The sequence below is a fragment of the Micromesistius poutassou genome (genome assembly GCF_964030765.1).
Source record: "Micromesistius poutassou genome assembly, chromosome: 16".
Taxonomy (NCBI): Eukaryota; Metazoa; Chordata; class Actinopteri; order Gadiformes; family Gadidae; genus Micromesistius; species Micromesistius poutassou.
In genome coordinates, this window is record NC_140286.1 from 10,333,447 (window position 1) to 10,352,450 (window position 19,004).

Sequence of the window (19,004 nt, forward strand, 5' to 3'; positions counted from 1 at the left end):
CATTATAACTCAAACACTCTTTATCTCTTCACCCCCCCCCCCCCCTCCCCTCTCTCTTATCTCTCTCTTCCTCCTCTCTTTCCGTCTTCTCCCGATCTGTAACCAAAACAAACAAACACACATTGTGTCTTCCGTGACTCGCTCACTCTCCCATGTGCTCGTTCTCTCTCGCACACTCTCTCCCAGATCTATAGTCGCGGCCACACACAAACACATCAACAAACCCCCCCCTCCCACCCATCTATCTCCTGGTTTTTCACCCCCCCCCCACCGCGGAGTGCGCTCACCGATAGTGATGTTGAAGCCGTCGATGCTGAACGTGGCGCTACGACCCTTCTTGAACCGCTGCTTCCGAGAGTTGGCTTCCATCGCTTGCGCGGCTTCCATCCTCACTGCCCTTTTGACTCTGCTTGTTGCTGCTCTGTGTGTGTGTGTGTGTGTGTGTGTTTCAGTTTCTGTTGTTTTTCTTTTCTTTCTGATGGATTGTGTGTGTGTGTGTGTGTGTGTGTGTGTGTGTGTGTGTGTGTGTGTGTGTGTGTGTGAGAGAGTGCAAGAAGGAGAGGGAGAGGGAGAGAGAGAGAGACGGGGGTCGGGGGACTCTCCCCGTGGAGAGAGAGAGCGGTGTATTCCTCTGACTCCGGCTCAAGTGAATCGCAGGAGGGTAACTGTCAGGAGGCTCGCCCGGTCGTGTGACAGCGCTCAGGGCTTGAGAATTTTCAGCTGTGTTATTCTCATGCCTTCTCCACCCCCTGACGATTGCCTTCCACCCCTCTCCTTTTCGCTAGCACTCTCTCCCATCCTCTCTAGCTCTTACTGACTATTTCTCCCACTCTCTCTCTCTCTCGATCTTCATTCACTCCCCCGTCTCTCTCCCGCTCTCTCTCATTAACTTGCCCCTCTCATTGCCATATGATTTTCCAGGAGGTGTGTGGGTGTGGGTGTGCGGGTGTGTATTGGAGTTTTAACGATGTAACGATATTAGGGAAAACTGTAATTGCTGAAATCAAAAATTTAGTACAAGCCTTGTTTTGTTATAAAATGCGATTTGAAGCACTTTTCTCAGCAAGGTTTTTGTCACAATTTCTTATACCAGGACTGGGGAAATAATCGATCTCATAGATCATGTCGCTTAAACTGACATAGACCTTTTTGTTGACATTGGCTACAGGATAATAACCAGCCTGCATCTCACCTGGATTCACTCTGGGTTTTTAATTGTTTTTTCTATGTAGGTTTGCTAAAAAGAGTAGACTTACACTTTTTATTATTCACAAATCCCAAAGTTAGTTTAAACTATTTAAGTGTCCATAACCGCACACTAAAAGGCTGCTCCCCGCTGATTCCTTCTGCTTTATGTGAAACTCAGCCACTTGAATGGAAGATGAGCGAGAGAAAATTTCCAAAATAGTTATGTCTCTAAACAGAAGATTGCAGCCATGGTATTTACATGAGCGATGTGAAGCAAAGGCTTTCTGAAAAACCTAGAATTTATAACAGCGCTGTCCACTGTAGCTGGTGGTCCAACTGAAAGACATTTGTCCACTAAAGCTTTGAGTTGCTCCGATACCGATACCAGTAACTGAAATGCCTCCGATCCTGCCTAAAATGCAGTATCAGGTATCGGCGAATACGCGAGTCTATGCGCTGATCCGTGATCCATCACGTGATTAACATCACAAACACGTGCAGTGTTATGCCATGTTTGTTTATGGTCAGAGGTGGGAAGTCGGAAGTGGGAAACGTATCATCTCCGATCTACGTGTGTTCGAGCTACGAGGTCGGAAAAACATGGATGCTCACAGTAAACTACAAGAATGTATAATTATAATTATATAATATAAATGCATATTATCTAGTTTGACTGAAAAAATAACTTATTTTTCAGACACACTAGATAATAAAGAGAAAGTTCCATAGAATTCATTCTCTGTACATTTATTTACAGTATATTTTTGTCATTAAGCAGAGGCTTTTATCCAAAGCGACCTACAATTAGTACATTTTGTTGACAGTAAGTGAACCGACTATACAGTCCTGTCATCGTAAGAGAACCCTTTAATAATTGAATATGCTGTATCAGTATATCCATACAGGGTTAATAGTATACAGCTGTTAAAATCAATAAATAATACATGTATACATACCGATACTCAAGCTCAGGTATCTGAATCGTTATCGGGAAGGAAAAATGGTATTGGATCATCTCTACTAAAAATGTCACCATAGGCTTTCACCACCACTTAATTTTGTTTGGTAAAAAAAACAGATATTCACAATGTATTATTGCCTAGAAAATCAGTTACAAAAACGTTGCATAACATAATTTAAACTAACTGTTCATATTTTTCATTGCTAATAATTGTGTGCATATTATGAAAGTAAACAAGTTATAGAAGCTAAATATTTTGAAATATCATTCAAAATTGTATAACTGGACAGCAAACATTATTTTGACCAGGTTGTTGCCCGGCAAATGCAATTGGAACTTGTAAGTGCTTCCTTAGTAAGATCCATTTCCTCCTGTCCTGTTTGAGTGTATATTGTTTGAAAGACTGTATTCCTGCCATCTTTGCCAGGGCTCTCAAAAAAGAGATCTTCAAATCTCAATGGAAATCACCTGGTTAAATAAAGGTTTAATAAAAGTAATGCAAAAGTAAAGTTTGTGTGTGCGTGTATACGTCTGTGTGCATGTGTGCGTGCGTGTTTGTGTGTGCGTGCACTCAGAAAAAGTGATGTGTGTGTCTGTATTGATGTGTCTCCAAGAGAACGTGACTCCTCCCGCTGTCAAGCATTTACACATAAACAGTCATCCCTGCTGCTGAATAGCACAGCCAAGGTAACCAACCTTACATCTTGGCTCTCTCTCTCTACAAAAATCACACACACATCAAATAAATGTGCATGTATACAAAAATAGATATATCAGAATGTTTACGGCGTATAATGTAATTGTGAGTGCATACTATTTGAATTGCCAAAACCTTTGGCTGTTTCAACATGAGCGGTATGGTTGTGGAATCATGAGGTAGGATTACACCTTCAGTAAAAACATCACGCTGGCACATATGGACACTCAAAGGGAGAGAGCATGCTAAATTTAAAAGGTCAGCGTAGAAACTGATCCGTTGCCATGGGCTACCGAAAGTCTCTCTGTTTGGAGTCCACACCACCATTCCTTTGTGTTCTTATCAATAACAGGAATGACTATTACAGTTCAAATCTTTTTCTTTTACTCTCATTTGAAGACACGCTTTTTCCTGAACAACAAATTTCTTCACACGCTAAAGGTTCAGTTTCGTCCGCAAGGGGGCATGGTTTTTGGGGCTGTTTGTAGAGCAGTTTTTCCGGAGATGAGAATGGTGAGTTTCAGGCTATTCTGGAAGCTATCTTGTAGAAATGCACAAATGCATTACATGCATCAACCCCAAGTGAAAAAAACTACTTCATCAAACATTATCATACACACACACTGGGCAGGTCAACAGGAGATAAAAAATATTTGTCTTCTTAGAGCCACCTGACATTTAGTGATGACATATTTCCTGTTTCACGCTCACCTGATTAGTGTGCAGGACCACGGCCAATGATTTCAACAAATACTGTAACATGACAACGTGCCGGAAAACTAATAACCTGACATCTGCTTGTGATTAACATTTTATTGTTTGTTGATAGTGCAATTCATAGATGAGCTTGGAAACTCTGTCTCTCCCTCGCTCTCTCTCTCTCACTCACCCTACTCTCACCCCCACACACACAAACACACTCCCACCATCTCTGAGGTAATTGCTCTTTGTAGCTCTCTCTCATGCCTCTCCCTCTTTCTCCCTCATTTCAAAGCCAGTGGTCTCCCTCTCAATCTCCCTCTCCATCCTGCTCTCCCTGTCCTCTCTCTCTCTGCCACAATGCATTTATCGACTATTCAGGAAGTGACTCTTTCCTGATACTGATTTTGATGTGGTCAGAAAAGGGAAACAATAAACAACTATTGATGGAAAAAGGGTTTTATAGGGTTGTGGGGGGGTTCTTGTATACAGTTCGCTGTCATCACCAGGGCAATTTAGCTTTTGGTTTACGATATAGAATAGATAGAGTTTGGTCCCGAACAGTATACCCAGATCTACTTAAGATGCTTCTTTGACAACACATGCAATAGTCGCACTTCCTCCATCAGGGTTGTGTGACTTGGCATTTTTCACCTCTCATTATAATGCACTCTGAGAGGCTGAGGATGCCCCAGTGAACTTGTGACTCTGTGGGCTGAAGCCTCACGCCCTGTCTCTTATGGCGATGAGCTCCAGACATTTCAAGTGGCAATTCATTATGAACCACATAAGGATCAGACCTACTTTCACTTTTAGCCTCCATTAGGCCATCCTTAAAAATAAAAAGGAAAAAAAAGGGTTGGTAGGTAGGTCTATATATTTTTTTTCAAGATTCAAAGTAAAAGAAAAAAGAAAAATTTTGGTCATGTTGATTACATAGGTATGAATTTAAACAAATTAGCATATTGTGACCTCACTGGGTCTACAACCCGTGCCTTCAGGCGCACCATTGCAAACCATTCTGATGCAGGTTATATAGACCACAGTCACCGTTAGACTCGAGGGGAGTCCAACGGTAAGTCTTCGTGCCACGTTATAGCGGTATACAGATATTTCAATGCATTTTTTAAATGTTGCTAACATTTTCTTTACTGCAGCTGAAGCAAACATGTCTTATAGTTCATAGTGTGACATGCGTAAACCATGTGTAAACCAATGGTGTAAACATAATCATAGATGACGCCACAGGTTTTTATATAAGAGAAAGAACGTTGCCTACGTGTGTATGTATGTAGTAGGGGTGTAACGATACACTCATTTGTACCGTCATTTTTCGGTACGGGTCTAACAGTTCGATGCACGTTTCATTTAGGTACGTACCGAAAAAAAATGATGTCCTGATGTTTTGTGTTGAGGACCACAATGGAAATAAGTCCTCTGGACTTTATTCCGGACTAAAAGGGAAAAAAAATATCTTTTTTTAAGGATGGCCTTATTGTAACACGACCAACAGCATGGTGTGCATTGGCCAATTACAAAACTAACCCTTGATATATTCTCCAATTATGCAACCCCACTAGATATTTTCCACACTGATTCTTGCAGTCTCCCTTCAGGCCCTTGACTCGGTTTTACCACTAATTGCAATAACACTTGGCCTTCAGTGAATATTGCAATACAATAGTAAGGTGCAAATTTCAGGTTCTACAGGTTGTGAGTGTCCAGCATGGTTATTTAAAGAAACAGGTCAGTAGTGGATGCACATTGACTACAGGCAAATGCACTAGCGCCCTCTGTAGGACGGTACCATTCATTTATCAAAACATAAAGAAAAACTACACAAACGCTTTTTGAGTCAACCTGACAATACAACAATACAGATATTATATATATAATATATAACAGAGCAAGATAGAGCAACCATAAAAAAAACACAGGGGGAGCATAAATCCTACAAAAATTTCCAAACTAATCATTTGGCGAATATGCCGTGATTACTCTCCAACCTCCCGGATACCAGAGATGAGTTTGTGACTTATTCATGGCTTGATAATGGCTCATTTGTCTCAGCTGTTCATTTCAGAGTTTTTCCAGGAGCACCGCTCTGTCTTGTCTCCTTACCTCCAGGTCCATCACTGGGCCTGCTGGCACCTGGTTCTCTCCTCTCCTTGTCCCCTCTTCCCTGAGCACTTTTGGCACTAGCCTCTTTCCGTACTTGACATTTGCTGTTTCCTATTGAGATCTGCATTTCCAACCAATCTTTTGTTTTTGTCTTTTTATTGAATGGTCTCAGAATTTCATGATTTTAATTGAATATAATAAAATATTTAAAGGGTTGATTTTATGACAATAATTAACACATATATACAAACTCCTTTCAAATTGTGCTAAGTTATCTGTGACTCAGAGCCTATAAGCCTGTTTCATTATTTCTATTTTTTTTGTAGATAAAATAAAAATCTCATTAAATAGGTAATTTAATATAAGATCTCATGGATGACATGTCACTATGCTGATTGTAACAGCACCGCGCCTCAGCAAATTACATGTTGACAGCCTGCCTCAATAGTGACTCGCGCTATTTTTACATTTTTACAGTGGCTAATAAGCATCTGACTTTTCTTTACACTGTCCCACTGCAACTGCATTTCAATGACTCGAAAACAAAGTAGAATCAAATTGATGTGTAATCATTGGCACTTCGTATCGTTTTTATAGCGTCTATGGTAGTGTGCAAGGAAGAGCAGTTGTCTATACTGGGGTTACGGTTTGTGCACCAGCAGCCGGCAAGTGCTTGTGAGGCTGCTGATAGCCAGCCAAGCAGTGGGTGGTGTTTCATGGGAGGGGGGACATGGGACATGCCCCACAGTGAAGCATACCAGCTGCCTAGGAAATATGCATCTTGTGTCGCCCAAACATCTGCGCATTCCTTTCCAAAGATCCATTTCCTTCAAGGGTCATTACAGAGCATCGACGTCACCGTAACTAGGCAACAGGAAGACCTTTGAAGTGTGGTGTGTGAACATTGCACACGTTACATCGCGGACGGGAAGGAGTTAATACAAAACTCGGTGCTCATTAAGAGCGCTGCAATGTTTACAATGTTCCCGCTGTGGTCCTCTGTGTAATTTTTGAGCAGCAATTGTCTTTGCCTTCCCGCTTCTGCGTTCTGAAACCGAAGGTATCAGGTATAAGTGTTGATGTGACTAATTTTACAATCAAGTTCCTGTTGATCATTCACCCTGCGGTTCATTAAGATTAAGTGAGCATGCTTCCTGAAGACGGATTGACCACCTGCAAACATTAAAACAACATTCTGAAATCAAACCAGGAAACTGAAGAAAGGAAACCTGAAAATTATAATATTGTTTGAAAATACAATTCCCAAATACTTACATATACTGATTGGTGAATGTAATTTGCTTTCAGACATGAACTACGACGGAATTTGAGGGCAACATTTAAATAGTGAAGTATTGTTATGTAACTAATATATACACACTGCGCTGAAATGTCCTGTGATCATCTGATGCTTTGTCTGCACTCAAACACATTGTTGGCACAGAAATCCACACCTGTTCCCTACAATTTCCATTGAGAGTAAACTGTCTCTCAACCTTTGATCTGGGCATCAAACGCCTGCACATGTTATTACTTACACACATTTATATACACCAAAGATGGAAGGGCACGGGGGTGTGTTTGTGTGTGTGTGTGTGTGTGGGTGTGTGTGTGTGTGTGTGTGTGTGTGCATACATTTTGGTCTGTGTGTGCATGTGCGTGCTCGTGTGTGCACAGATATAGCCACTCTTGTTTCAGCTATAACACAGTGTGTCTGCAAAAATGTGTACATATTTTTTGTATTTTTTTTTTTTTTTTGGGGGGGGGGGGTGGATTTAGCAGATCAGAGTCATCAGACATAAATATATAAATATATTTGTATTTCTATGAAAGGATGCTAAGCATTCTATTTGTGTTAGGAATGATTGAATGTCATGCACACTCATGGTAATATAGTGCCATGGCTCTGAATCACTTCACAGAAGTCTCTAAACAATAATGATGACATCATGGGTACATGGGCAGCAACAGAGTCAGACCTCTGTGGACGGTATGCCGCATCCCAAAAGAACAGTGTTGGGAAATTATGATTGTGTCATTAAACCCAGAAGCACATCACTATTAAGACAACATCGATGCAATCAAAGACAAAAACAAGCTCATTAAAAGGGCTCCCCTAGACTCCGCCGCAAGGCTGTGGAAGCGTGCGAGCACAAAGTGAACTGTGTGTTTCACTGTTGCCACAGTGACACCGCCATGTAATTAAGACATACAGGGAGCCAGCCATTTCCCTTGCTAAACGCTCATTAGAGAATCCTTTAAGGCTAATGCTGCATCGCTAGCCCGGGTATGACAGGCTTGACAAAACAAGACACCAAATGAGCAAAGAAGATCCTGACAAATATAAAGTGGAAACGGGGTCCGTTTGGCACACTGACCGGGTTTTTGGGTTGAATCCTTGGTAACCGACCTAAGTTTGCACATGAAAAAGACATATGGGTGGCCTCATCATTGGGTTACCCGCGGGCCAGATGAGCAGAGTGCCTTTGATTGGGCCGGCTTCCCTTTCACACCCCGGTCAGAGTAGCTTCTCCTCAGAGGATCACAGGGAAAATAAACTACAAGCAAATATTTGAACTGAGTCCGAAAAAATTAACCGATGCTATCCATTTAAAGTTAATTTAAAAACCATATTTTGTGTGTTTGCCTGTATAAATGTATCACGGAAAGGATTCCGGAGAAATCAATCTACCACATTCTATATTAAAGCTATATATATATATATATATATATATATATATATATATATATATATATATATATATATCAGTGGCGGCTGGTGGTTTTTAAAGTGAGGGAGGAAGGACTGCACGCTTGGTTGCCATTGGCCTGCTTGCACTGTTAGTGGCATATGGTGGTATAAGTATGTGAGAATCAAGTTGTTTCAGGGTGTTTTGGTGAACTCCAAAATAGCAGGGAGGGATAATTATGTGAATAAAATTGATACAAATCCACCAGTGTCAGCATTGTACTTTGAAAGCTGGTGGGCAGCATGTCTTGGACTAGGGCAGAAGGAAAGGATGCAAAGCCAATTAGTCAAATCAGGCCTACTCTTGATTTGTAAAACTAAATAAAAAAACCTGGGCCTATCATTGGGCCTATTTTTGCCCTCAATGACTGAAGCTATTGGTTGTAATTTGGCCATGTTTATTTTCAGCTACAATTGTTTTAAGAAAAATGAAGACACAAGACCAAAAGTGATGCCATTTAAAATGCATCATGCTCTGAATCATTCACTAACATCCTTTTCACAATATTAAACAGAACGGTCAGAGTAACAAACAATTAAAAGAACAACAAGAACATAATTTCACAACTATTGACATGGGCTGTAAACCTAACATTGTTTGAGGCAAATGTGGATGTTAATGGATGTTTCAGAATGTTGGTCATGGTGTTAAGCCAAATAAGATTAAGGGACTTCATTTATAGATCAAGTCAATCCTCCTCGATGTTTATGTTGCAAAGATATCAGTGACCTGGTCATACCAAACGGGATAGTACCGGGAAGTGATTTCAGAATAACGGCGAGTGTAACTCCACGTTTTCGCCACTCGTTCAGACGGCTTGGTAACCCAACAGTGGAGTACCGAAAAATAGGTAGACTCAAAATAGGTAGTGCGTTTATTTCGGCTGACTTTTGGCGGTGGAAACGCCAATATAAGCGAACCGAACCGCACCGCTCAGTGGAAACGCCAATATAAGCGGACAGAGCCGCACTGTACCACAACGAACAGTAGCGCACCGCTCGGTGGAAACAAGGCATACAAGCAGGTTCGTTGGTTCTTGTAGCCTAGAGAGTAGAGACTTGAGGGGATAAACCCTCAGCCAGCCAGGCTCCTGCTTATTGGTTCATAGCGCAGCGAGGGCTCCTGCTTATTGGTTCATAGCGCAGCCAGGGCTCCAGCCTATTCGTGAATAGACGTTGACGCGATTCAGATCCCTTAGCTAGTCCCACCCACTCAGAGGAGGACTTTCCTCCTCTCGCCCATTGACTCCCATGTAACTCACCGGCCGCCAGTAGTTCCCGAGAAATGAATGGGAGTCAATGGAGGCTGAGGGAGGAACGTCCTCCCCGAAGTAATATCAAATTGGCGATAGGGGGTGCTAATGTCTAATCTCATTATACCACAGTTAAGGGGATGTTGTCCGTCCCGACGCGCAGGGCGACCCCTTAACTGTGGTATAATGAGAACATTTCACTGACTGAAGTGATCTATTGCTTTTATAAAACGGTTACGTAAGAATGGCGAAATGAAAGTCATAGACACCCTCAATTTTGAAAAAGCGAAAAAATTCGGAAAAACTTTTTTTTTAACGAATACAAAAAAGTAGTCCCTCCTGGCGGCCTGCAAAGTGTACGGCGGTTGCTATGCAACACACTGTAGCGTCCTTCAGAGAGAAGGCTAGAGATGGTAGTTTGGTTCGCCAGCAATTTAGCCTACTATCGAGTTCACTCACCGTGTGCCTATTGCTTTACAACATTTCCACCCTCTCCAGCAATCAACATATTAGGCTTCAGTGAACTATGCTATTGCTTTTATATATAAATAAACAACAGTTCAAGTTAGGCGCAGAGTGATACTGAACTCTGTAAACTGAACGGGTGTCATAGCTGTGTGTATACGCTCAATATACAACAGTTGGGAACCAATCAGATCGCTTGATTTAAGCCACCCGTTTTTAGAGAGAGAGAGAGAGAGAGAGAGAGAGAGAGAGAGAGAGAGAGAGGGGGAGAGGGAGAGAGAGAGAGAGAGGGGGAGAGGGAGAGAGAGAGAGAGAGAGAGAGAGAGAGAGAGAGTATACATATATATATCATTTTGTGTGATTCAGGGCTATCCTACACATTATTCGTCCATTTGAACTGTGCAATCACTTGGCATTTTGGCAACCAACTAGAGGCATTTTGTCTTTCCAGAGGATCGACGACACAGAGGGTTTACTATGGCATCAGTACGACATGCACTGCAGGATACCATCTATATATGACCCAGTTGATGTGCTAGCAATGTAATCAACGCCATGGTAATAACAGTCCTTCAACACGATAGCCATTATAGAATGGTATTCCTTCAGTGACATATACAATTGTATACCTGACTATTACAAAGTCAAGAACCACATACATGGCCATGGCCCCAAACGTTAAAGAAAGAGCTAAAACGAAGGATAGGATAAGATGATTATAAAGATGCATGATTGAGGGGTTTAAATCAATGTCACGGTGGTTAACATGTGAGTTAACTGTAACCTTTTCTTAACCTTAGCCCTTTCTTAAATGAGGAAAATGCCTGACGAGTGAACGGACTCGTCTGATTCGGGATCCCCCCGGAGATAAATCAGGAGAGGTTTCAGGTGAGAGTCGGGGAGGAGACTCCACACCCCAGGTGCTAATCGTCAGGGAGCAGGGAGGAAATAAACAGCAGCCCTTTCTGTATTAGTGGCCATGGAAACGACACAAGTCCTATTTTGAGAGGCCTGTTGGGGACAGGCAATGTCTTTCCTTGGAGACCAGAAGTCGAGAGTTTGGTGGCCGGTGGCGCTGAAGCGAGTCGACGGTTCGGACGAGCTCGTTTCACGCGTTGGCGACACCATACAGGAACAACGATTATCTTTAATATTCGAACGGGAATAATTTAATACATTTAAAAAAAATGATGAGGCGGGAAGGGTAGGCTACTATTAAGCCCCCCGAATACGATTTGAATTTGGACAAAGGTAGCCTCTGGAGCGACTTTTTAATAGTGTGTACTATGTGTGTAGCTAGCTAATGCTGAAACGCCCCACGTGTTGACGGAGGGTAGCATGAACTGAGAGTAGACTTTAAACGCGTGGGGTAGGCAATCTCGTCGTATTTTCTAATTTAGGCATATTAAGGCATAATACATTCAAAACACTGTTAACGCTCATCACAAGTCCCAATACGTGATATCATTTTGCCGAAGGGCAGATACCAACAATTATATCAGCTTGTTCAACGAACAGCACATTTGAGATCCAAATGGGTGTAACTCATCGCAACTCACCATGAGACGACTTGGAAGGGGGTCTGGGTCCATCACCGTCCGGCGGAGCGAGCACCTCGGACAGCGACTGCCGCGTGCTCTGTCGTCCCGCTTGGCTCGAGGTCACGTTCGAGCGCGCGCTTCTCTTCTTGACCCGGTCAGAGTCTGGCGCGGAGCAGCCTCGCGCGGCGACGGCGGTGTCATTGTGGTCCGGTTCCGAGCCCACCTTCACTAACGCGTTGCGTGTTCTGGTGAAGGCAGAGGTCACCGAGCCCATCACCAAAAGGGTGACACCTTACTCTGAGCCGCTTGAAGACGTGATGTGTTTTAGCTTGTCTATCATTGTCATCCGAAACGCAGAAGTCTACTAGGAAATGCCAATTCGCTTACCTTAACCAATGATACGATTTAGCTATTCAAAAGTTTTTCGCTGTCTCTAGTAAACCTTCCAAGATCTAGCTTTCTAACAACTTAATTCCAAGCGACTATCAATATTTCATCAGCGGACGCTTTAGACACAGACATAAACAGAGTCTAAGCGGGTCCTGTCTCAGTCTGTCTGCTCCGTCCTCTCCTCGGAGCCCCAGTCCTTAGTAAGGGACGTCACGGAGAAAGTTGTTCTCTTGGCAAATAAATCTCGTGGGTCAGGCCGGCAAAGACAGAAAATTATTCCAAATGAAGTAAACAAATCGGCCCTAAAAATAGATAGCCCCAGGTGTCCCGAATAATTAAAACGGAAGGGAACATGTAGTTCTACTTCGTCATTATCTATAAACACACAGGCTGCATGTGGTATTCTCCGCCGTTTTTGTGTTTGGTCTGCTGAATGAAGCTTGTGCGTTTACACGACATTTAAAACATCAAAGTATAATTCCGGCTTCATTGACAAAGCAGTTGGTTATGGTTCCAACCATGTGCACAAGACGCCAGCAGGTGTCAGTGAAACACAATCTTTTAATGCTTTTTATTTGAAATGTAAGTTTACTTTGCTTATCTTATAGGTTAAGAAGGTTATCCTTTTTTGCCAAAACGTAAAGCCTTTCATAATTTGTTATCATTGTGATATTATGTTATTTCCAGGGCGATTGGCTTACTGTTTGCCAGTAGTCCAAAAAGGCAAATGCCTCAGTCAAGTGGTAGGCACAATATATATATATATATATATATATATATATATATATATATATATATATATAGTTAGCCCTATTTCCATAGTGTATTACCCAGGCAATACCTGGGTAAACACTGGGTGAAATCATTTAATATTAATCATTGGCCAACTTCATCTAGTTGAAAAAACATGACAAACCTTGCGAAATAGGATCTGGTATTCTGATTACAATAAAATTTAAACCTGTTGTTATAATCTGTAATTTATCCTGAATCTTACACTAAATATATTCACTTCCTGAAGACTTCCAAAATCCCAACTTTGTGCACAGAAAAGGGGTCTTAATATTTTATTGTTGCTTAATACCTGATATTTGTTACAGATTTCAATAGTGTTTGTGACAGTATTGGGTTACCGAGGTCATGACTTGAATTAGCATTGCTATTGTTGTCATTCAACTTGTTTTTTGTAAATCAATGTGACAAAGGATAAAGGTTCAGCATTTAGAGAAGCAAGATCCATTCAACTGACTCAAATCTTGTATACATAAAGGCACTTAAAGCAGCAGTTATCTTTTTGTTTAGTGGTTCGCCTCTTGTTTGACCGTAAGCTTGGGTCGTTCACAGCATAACAGCCAAGGACTTTAATCATAATCTTCATGGTTCTGTGTGGACTCGTTGACCACCTAGACAAAGAGAAAGAGGAAAGAGATAGTTACTCCCTTATTTATAAAAATCAACACACCACATACACAGGGACACAAACACACTCGCACACACATGTGTGTGCTCAGTGACCTTTACCATCCCGTCAATTTAAAATCACTTCAAGTTGAATACCTGTCCATCCCTGGTCTCAATTGTCTTGATGAGGACTTTCTTGGATGTTGTGCTTTCTATGTGAGGTCTGGACTCAATCATGGTTTCTATGGTCATGAGGGAAAGAACACAATATTATTTTCTCAGATGACAACATGAAAGAAATGACATAAGAAAAATGTATGTTTGGAACCACTTCTACCTCTCAGATTCATCGATGAGAAATTAGCCATTGGAGCGGAGATTCTGGTTAAAGCACAGGACATGTGATTACGCTTACAGGATTGGGTTTTAGCTGTATGACGCAGAGATTTACAACACCCATTAAAACCTTGAAGGTTGTCTGTGTTTTACCTGCTCTCCTCTCCTTCCAGCAGCTTCCTGTAGGTGGCGATCTCGATGTCCAGGGCCATCTTGACGTTGAGGAGGTCCTGATACTCACGAAGGTGGCGGGCCATCTCGTCCTTCATGTTATGAATGTCGTCCTCCAAACGGGCAATGCTGTCCTGGTAACCGGACGTCTCCATGGAGAAGTTCTCCTCCGTCTCCCTCATCTGCCGCTCCAAGGATTCATTCTGGGATGGCGGCCAGAACGGAGCACAATGGTCCTCAACGAGCGGTTATGCAAACGACTTAATGATCCTCCAATGAGAGGAATCAGCTGAGGCGATGGCTTTTTCTAATGAACTCGCGTTTATTGCTAATTTTCACAAATAGGGAATGCATTTTTTTTGTCTGACTTATGCATCGTGATATGGAAGGATGGATTTTGCAAGAAGCTAAGGATTTGACTGTTGTTTTTTGATTGACACTATAAAGGTAGCACGATGACATGTACGTGTGTGTGGACTACTCACAGTTCCCTTGAGGGCGTCCAGCTCACAGGTGATGCTCTGCATCTGGCGTCGGTAGTCATTGGCCTCCTGCTTGGCCTGTTTCAGAGCCTCGTTGTTACGTGCTGCAGACTCGCTGAGGTCGGTAAACTGGATAAATATATATAAATTCAGTTAGAAGACATGGTTATAAATTAATATAATATTTCTTAAAATGAATTAATAAAAAATTGCACCACAAACAACCAAAAGCCTTTCACAACTGCATTTATAAACTTGAAGATCAAAAAAACTAAATGGTATTGGAGATTCAAAATTGTAACCCCTGCTACAAAAAAAAACATAACAAAGCACAAAAATAAGTACTGTTCGATTGTAGTTTTTATTTTTAAAATTGCAACAATTGAAAGGAATGAACTAACTACAGCTCACATCAGCTCCCGCCTCCTCACCTTGGACTTGTACCAGTCCTCAGACTCCTGGAGGTTCTTGCTGGCCAGGTTCTCATACTGCATGCGGACGTCCCTCAGAGCCGACGTCAGGTCCGGCTTGGCCACCTCTGCCATGTCCACCTGGAGGTGTTGCTCCTGCACCTGGACGTGCATCTCCACCATCTCCTGTCACACGGTAGCACACGGTGGCATATGGGGGAGACTATGACAATAGGGTTTGGGTTGTAAAATATGTTTCTTGCCACTGTCTGAATGCAAAGTGTCAGATAATCATATATCATGTGGCTGATCTGATTTGATGCATTGAGGTGATTCAGGAATCAATATTCAATATTGTTAGTGACCACCGATTTCTAAATATCCAACTGAAGGACACAATATTTATAGCATAACGTTATACCAGCTATTTGGCTTTGTGCTAACCTCATCATGCAGTTTCTTGAGGAAGATGATTTCGTCCTGGAGGGATTCAACCTTGCGCTGCAAGTCCAGTCGGGCCAGCGCAGCGTTGTCCACGTCCTGTAACCAAGACAGATCTAGTTCATTAGCGGTGTTGTGTAGGTGATGTGTGTGGACAGTATGTGCTGTGGTGCATTTTGTCAACACACATATGACACACACACACACACACACACACACACACACACACCACACACACACACACACACACAAACACACACACACACACACACACACACACACACACACACACTCAAACAGAGGACCCAAACACATCCAATATAAAGTGAGTACAGTCACATGACGTGCCAGTGCAGATAATGCTACTTTGGAGGACTGTTTGTCCTTAGTGTCTTCTCGTGGTTTCTATCTACTCTCGACAATGCAGGAACTTTAGGCCTATAACCAGTGATCCCAGGCTGTAGGCATAAATTCCGGGCACATGTCCCTGGATCTGATTATCAAAATGCTGCCATTGGGAAAATTATGAGTGAAATCTCTTTTAACTTTCTGTCTCGGTCTTCTGCTGTCAAACACACACAAACACACACACACACACACACACACACACACACACACACACACACACACACACACACACACACACAAACAGACAAGGACACACAGGCATCCACAGACACACAAACTGACACCTAAAACAGAGTGCTTTGTCAGGGGTTTGCCTGTTGGTTAGAGTGTGGTATCAGCAAATGAAGCAGTTTACCATCCTGCTTGCCAAAGACAAAGTCTGCTATTCAGCAGAGTCTCCATCCAGAGGCCCAGGGGCGGTCTGCATTAAGACCTGACTCCAATGCTTCAGTGCAGACCCTGTCCTAGTGTAGTCTCTGGGCAGCACTGTTGCCCTTGACAACTGAGACCCAAGGTTGATTGGTTCTGCATGATCTATTGATCGGTCACTCCGCACACACATTTAACAAAGAGTTGCAAAGTCAAGATGAAATTGTCAATCAAATGGTTTCTATGTGTAAATGCGTATGTGTCTGTGAGTCCAGAGGCTTCCCCACATACAAATGATGTCTTTAGTTGGCTGACCTGTCTGAATGTCCTTTCGAGGTCCTCAAAGCAGAACATACATTTTATTTAGACGTAAAGTGAACGATGCCAATGGGTGTGGACAACCGTGGAATCATGCCCACATTTGTTCACGTTCTAAAAGTGCTACTGAGTGCCTCCTGGACCGGAACCAGACAGACGTCACATGGTGTGCCCGCATCCGCTCCTAATGGTGGCTGGGGTCCACAGAACCTTGTGTGTGTCCATGCTCAGTCAGTCGCACCAAAAGAGATCATCTCCCCTCATTGCAGGCCTTGTGTACCAGGTTTGGTGCCAGTGTTGGATTATAGTTAGTCTGATGTTGTGCAATCAGTGCTGCAGTGCATTCCCCTCCTCTTAGCTCACTTCTGGATTAGATGGTGGGGGGGGGGGGAGGGGGGAATGAATTCTAGAAAGTCATATCGGGGGGGGGGGGGTTCAGGGGTTCTAGGGTTAAAATAGATCAACTAATGGCAGAAATTGAACTTTATTTTGATGCTTTGATATTCTTTATTTAGGAGGAAATGCAGTACCAAGGTTGTTTTACTGTCCTAGCTGAGAGTAAAGTTTTGGAATGCGTGGGGCAAGATGTGGCAAAATGCTTTCTATATGCAATGCAAACCCACAAGTTAATCACTTTCGTTATTATTGTCAATGTGATTCATCTTTTGGACGTGACAATGGAAGGACCACAGACCAATTGTAATCCCTGCATTGGTTAAGCATCATGGTGGTCCAAGGTACAGTGAGTACTATGTGCTGAGTACAATGTATGTGTAGCCTGATACTGCACCTGTCTGAAGCTCTGCATGTTGGTCTCAGCTTCCTCTCGCTGAGCCATCTCTTCCAGGAGCCTGCAATTACAAAAAGTTTAAATAATTACACATTTAACTAACTTTTAATTTTTTAAATTGTGTCATGAAAAGGAAAAAGTCTCTTGGGGAGCAAAAATGTTTTTAATTGAACAAAACGGAAGTACCAGTGCATACCTGCTAACATATGATTATTATATCTAAACATGCTGATGAAATAATAATAATAATAATAATAATAATAATAATAATAATAATAATAATAATCGAACAATGTCTTTCAAAAGTGCAACCTACTTCTCTCGGAGTCTCTCGATGTCATCTACGAGGTTGTCTCGGTGAACCTCCACGCGGGCTTTCTCGTTGGTCAGCTGGTCCACCTGGCTCCTCAGCTCCCGCATCTCCTCCTCGTAGAGGTCTCCGATGCGGGACGACCCTTTGCCCCGCAACTGCTCCAACTCGGCCTGCAGGATCTTGTTCTGTTGCTCCAAGAAGCGCACCTTGTCGATGTAACTGGCGAAGCGGTCGTTCAGCGACTGCATCTGCGCCTTTTCATTGGTGCGGTTCGACTTAAACTCTGTGTTGATCGCGTCGGACAAAGAGAAGTCCAAGGTCTCGGATGCCAAGCGGGGCATGGCCGAGCTTCGGACCCTTTGCGATTTGGATGCATAGATGCCCGGGCTGGAAGAGAGACCGAAGGATACGCGTGTAGAGCGCACCGGAGCGGAGGATTGGCGGCTGGAGTAAGTCGACCTGGACATGGGCCTCTCTCCACCAAACATCTTTTGGTAAGAAGAGTGGGGAGCTGTTTTGTAAGACATCTCGTCGATCTGGAGCAGTCGCTGTTTGCAAGCAGATTGATGCTGTCCTTGTTTGCGCCTTCTATAGCCAAGCCACAGTAGTGCCCGCGGAGCGCGCCCCTGACCACGTACGCGTAAAAGGTGATTAGTCATTTAGACTCTCCGCGTGCAAGTGCGGGGGTTTGAGTGACAGCCTGAGAATCCTGTTTAAAAAAATAGCAGACCAGCCCCCCTCACTAATGCAGAAACAAACATCCTGTCCCAAAGTGTAATCAGTGGTTTCACTGAACTTGCTGTACATATTTATTTCAGTGTGTGTGTGTGTGTGTGTGTGTGTGTGTGTGTGTGCGTGTGTGCGTGTGTGCGTGCTTGCGTGTGTGTGTGTGTGTGTGTGTGTGTGTGTGTGTGTGTGTGTGTGTGTGTGTGTGTGCGTGTGTGTTTGAGTGTTAGATTTGCCTTAACATAAAATAGATGGCAATATTTGATGAACTATATGTACTATATGATGAACTTGCTAACATAAAAATACAATTTCAATCACACTTTATTGAAATAAAGCACAATAGCCCAGTAAATCCAATAGCAAAAATAAAACAATCAGTGGCCTTGGATGAGGAAATACAGAAGAGACACACTGGGGTAGAGGCAGGGTGTGGTTCCTTGGGGTAGGGGTTTTATTTCCCCCAGTCATTCCATGGTGCCAGTCTTGTGACCCACAGACAGCAAAAACAAGGGGGTCGCTTATTCTCCCTTGTTTTTAAAAAAAAATAGCTGAACATTTTATTTTAGATACGGATAATTAATAATCAGGATCCATTGTCTTTCTGTTTCATTCAATGTTATTTCTTTATTTTCTCTTGTTAACTCATCCCCATTACCATTCCTCATTTTAACTCTATACTTTATACTCTATACTCTGCTATGGACCTTGTACTAGTGTCTGTGATAAATAAAGAATTGAATTTAACATCTCTCTCTCTCTCTCTCCCTCTCTC

The 19,004-nt window shown here is 42.7% G+C and overlaps 2 protein-coding genes across 2 annotated transcripts in view; both read right to left on the reverse strand.

Moving 5' to 3' along the window:
* The window catches only part of LOC311360493 (dual specificity calcium/calmodulin-dependent 3',5'-cyclic nucleotide phosphodiesterase 1A-like), a gene marked incomplete at its 5' end in the record, with an annotated part of 69,295 nt that extends 57,347 nt beyond the window's left edge, over positions 1–11,948 (reverse strand). The window contains 1 exon segment of the mRNA XM_084480570.1: positions 11,693–11,948. Within this exon segment, the coding sequence (XP_084336696.1) occupies positions 11,693–11,948 (256 nt within the window).
* A 1,477-nt stretch (positions 11,949–13,425) lies between these two features.
* Positions 13,426–17,991, reverse strand: LOC311361327 (vimentin-like; the record flags this gene model as incomplete). The annotated part of the gene is made up of 9 exons (XM_084481496.1): positions 13,426–13,467; positions 13,622–13,707; positions 13,803–13,846; positions 13,955–14,175; positions 14,458–14,583; positions 14,886–15,050; positions 15,309–15,404; positions 17,191–17,251; positions 17,507–17,991. The coding sequence occupies 9 exons, from the start codon at positions 17,989–17,991 to the stop codon at positions 13,426–13,428; spliced, it is 1,326 nt and encodes a 441-aa protein (XP_084337622.1).
* Between the last annotated feature and the right edge of the window lie 1,013 nt (positions 17,992–19,004).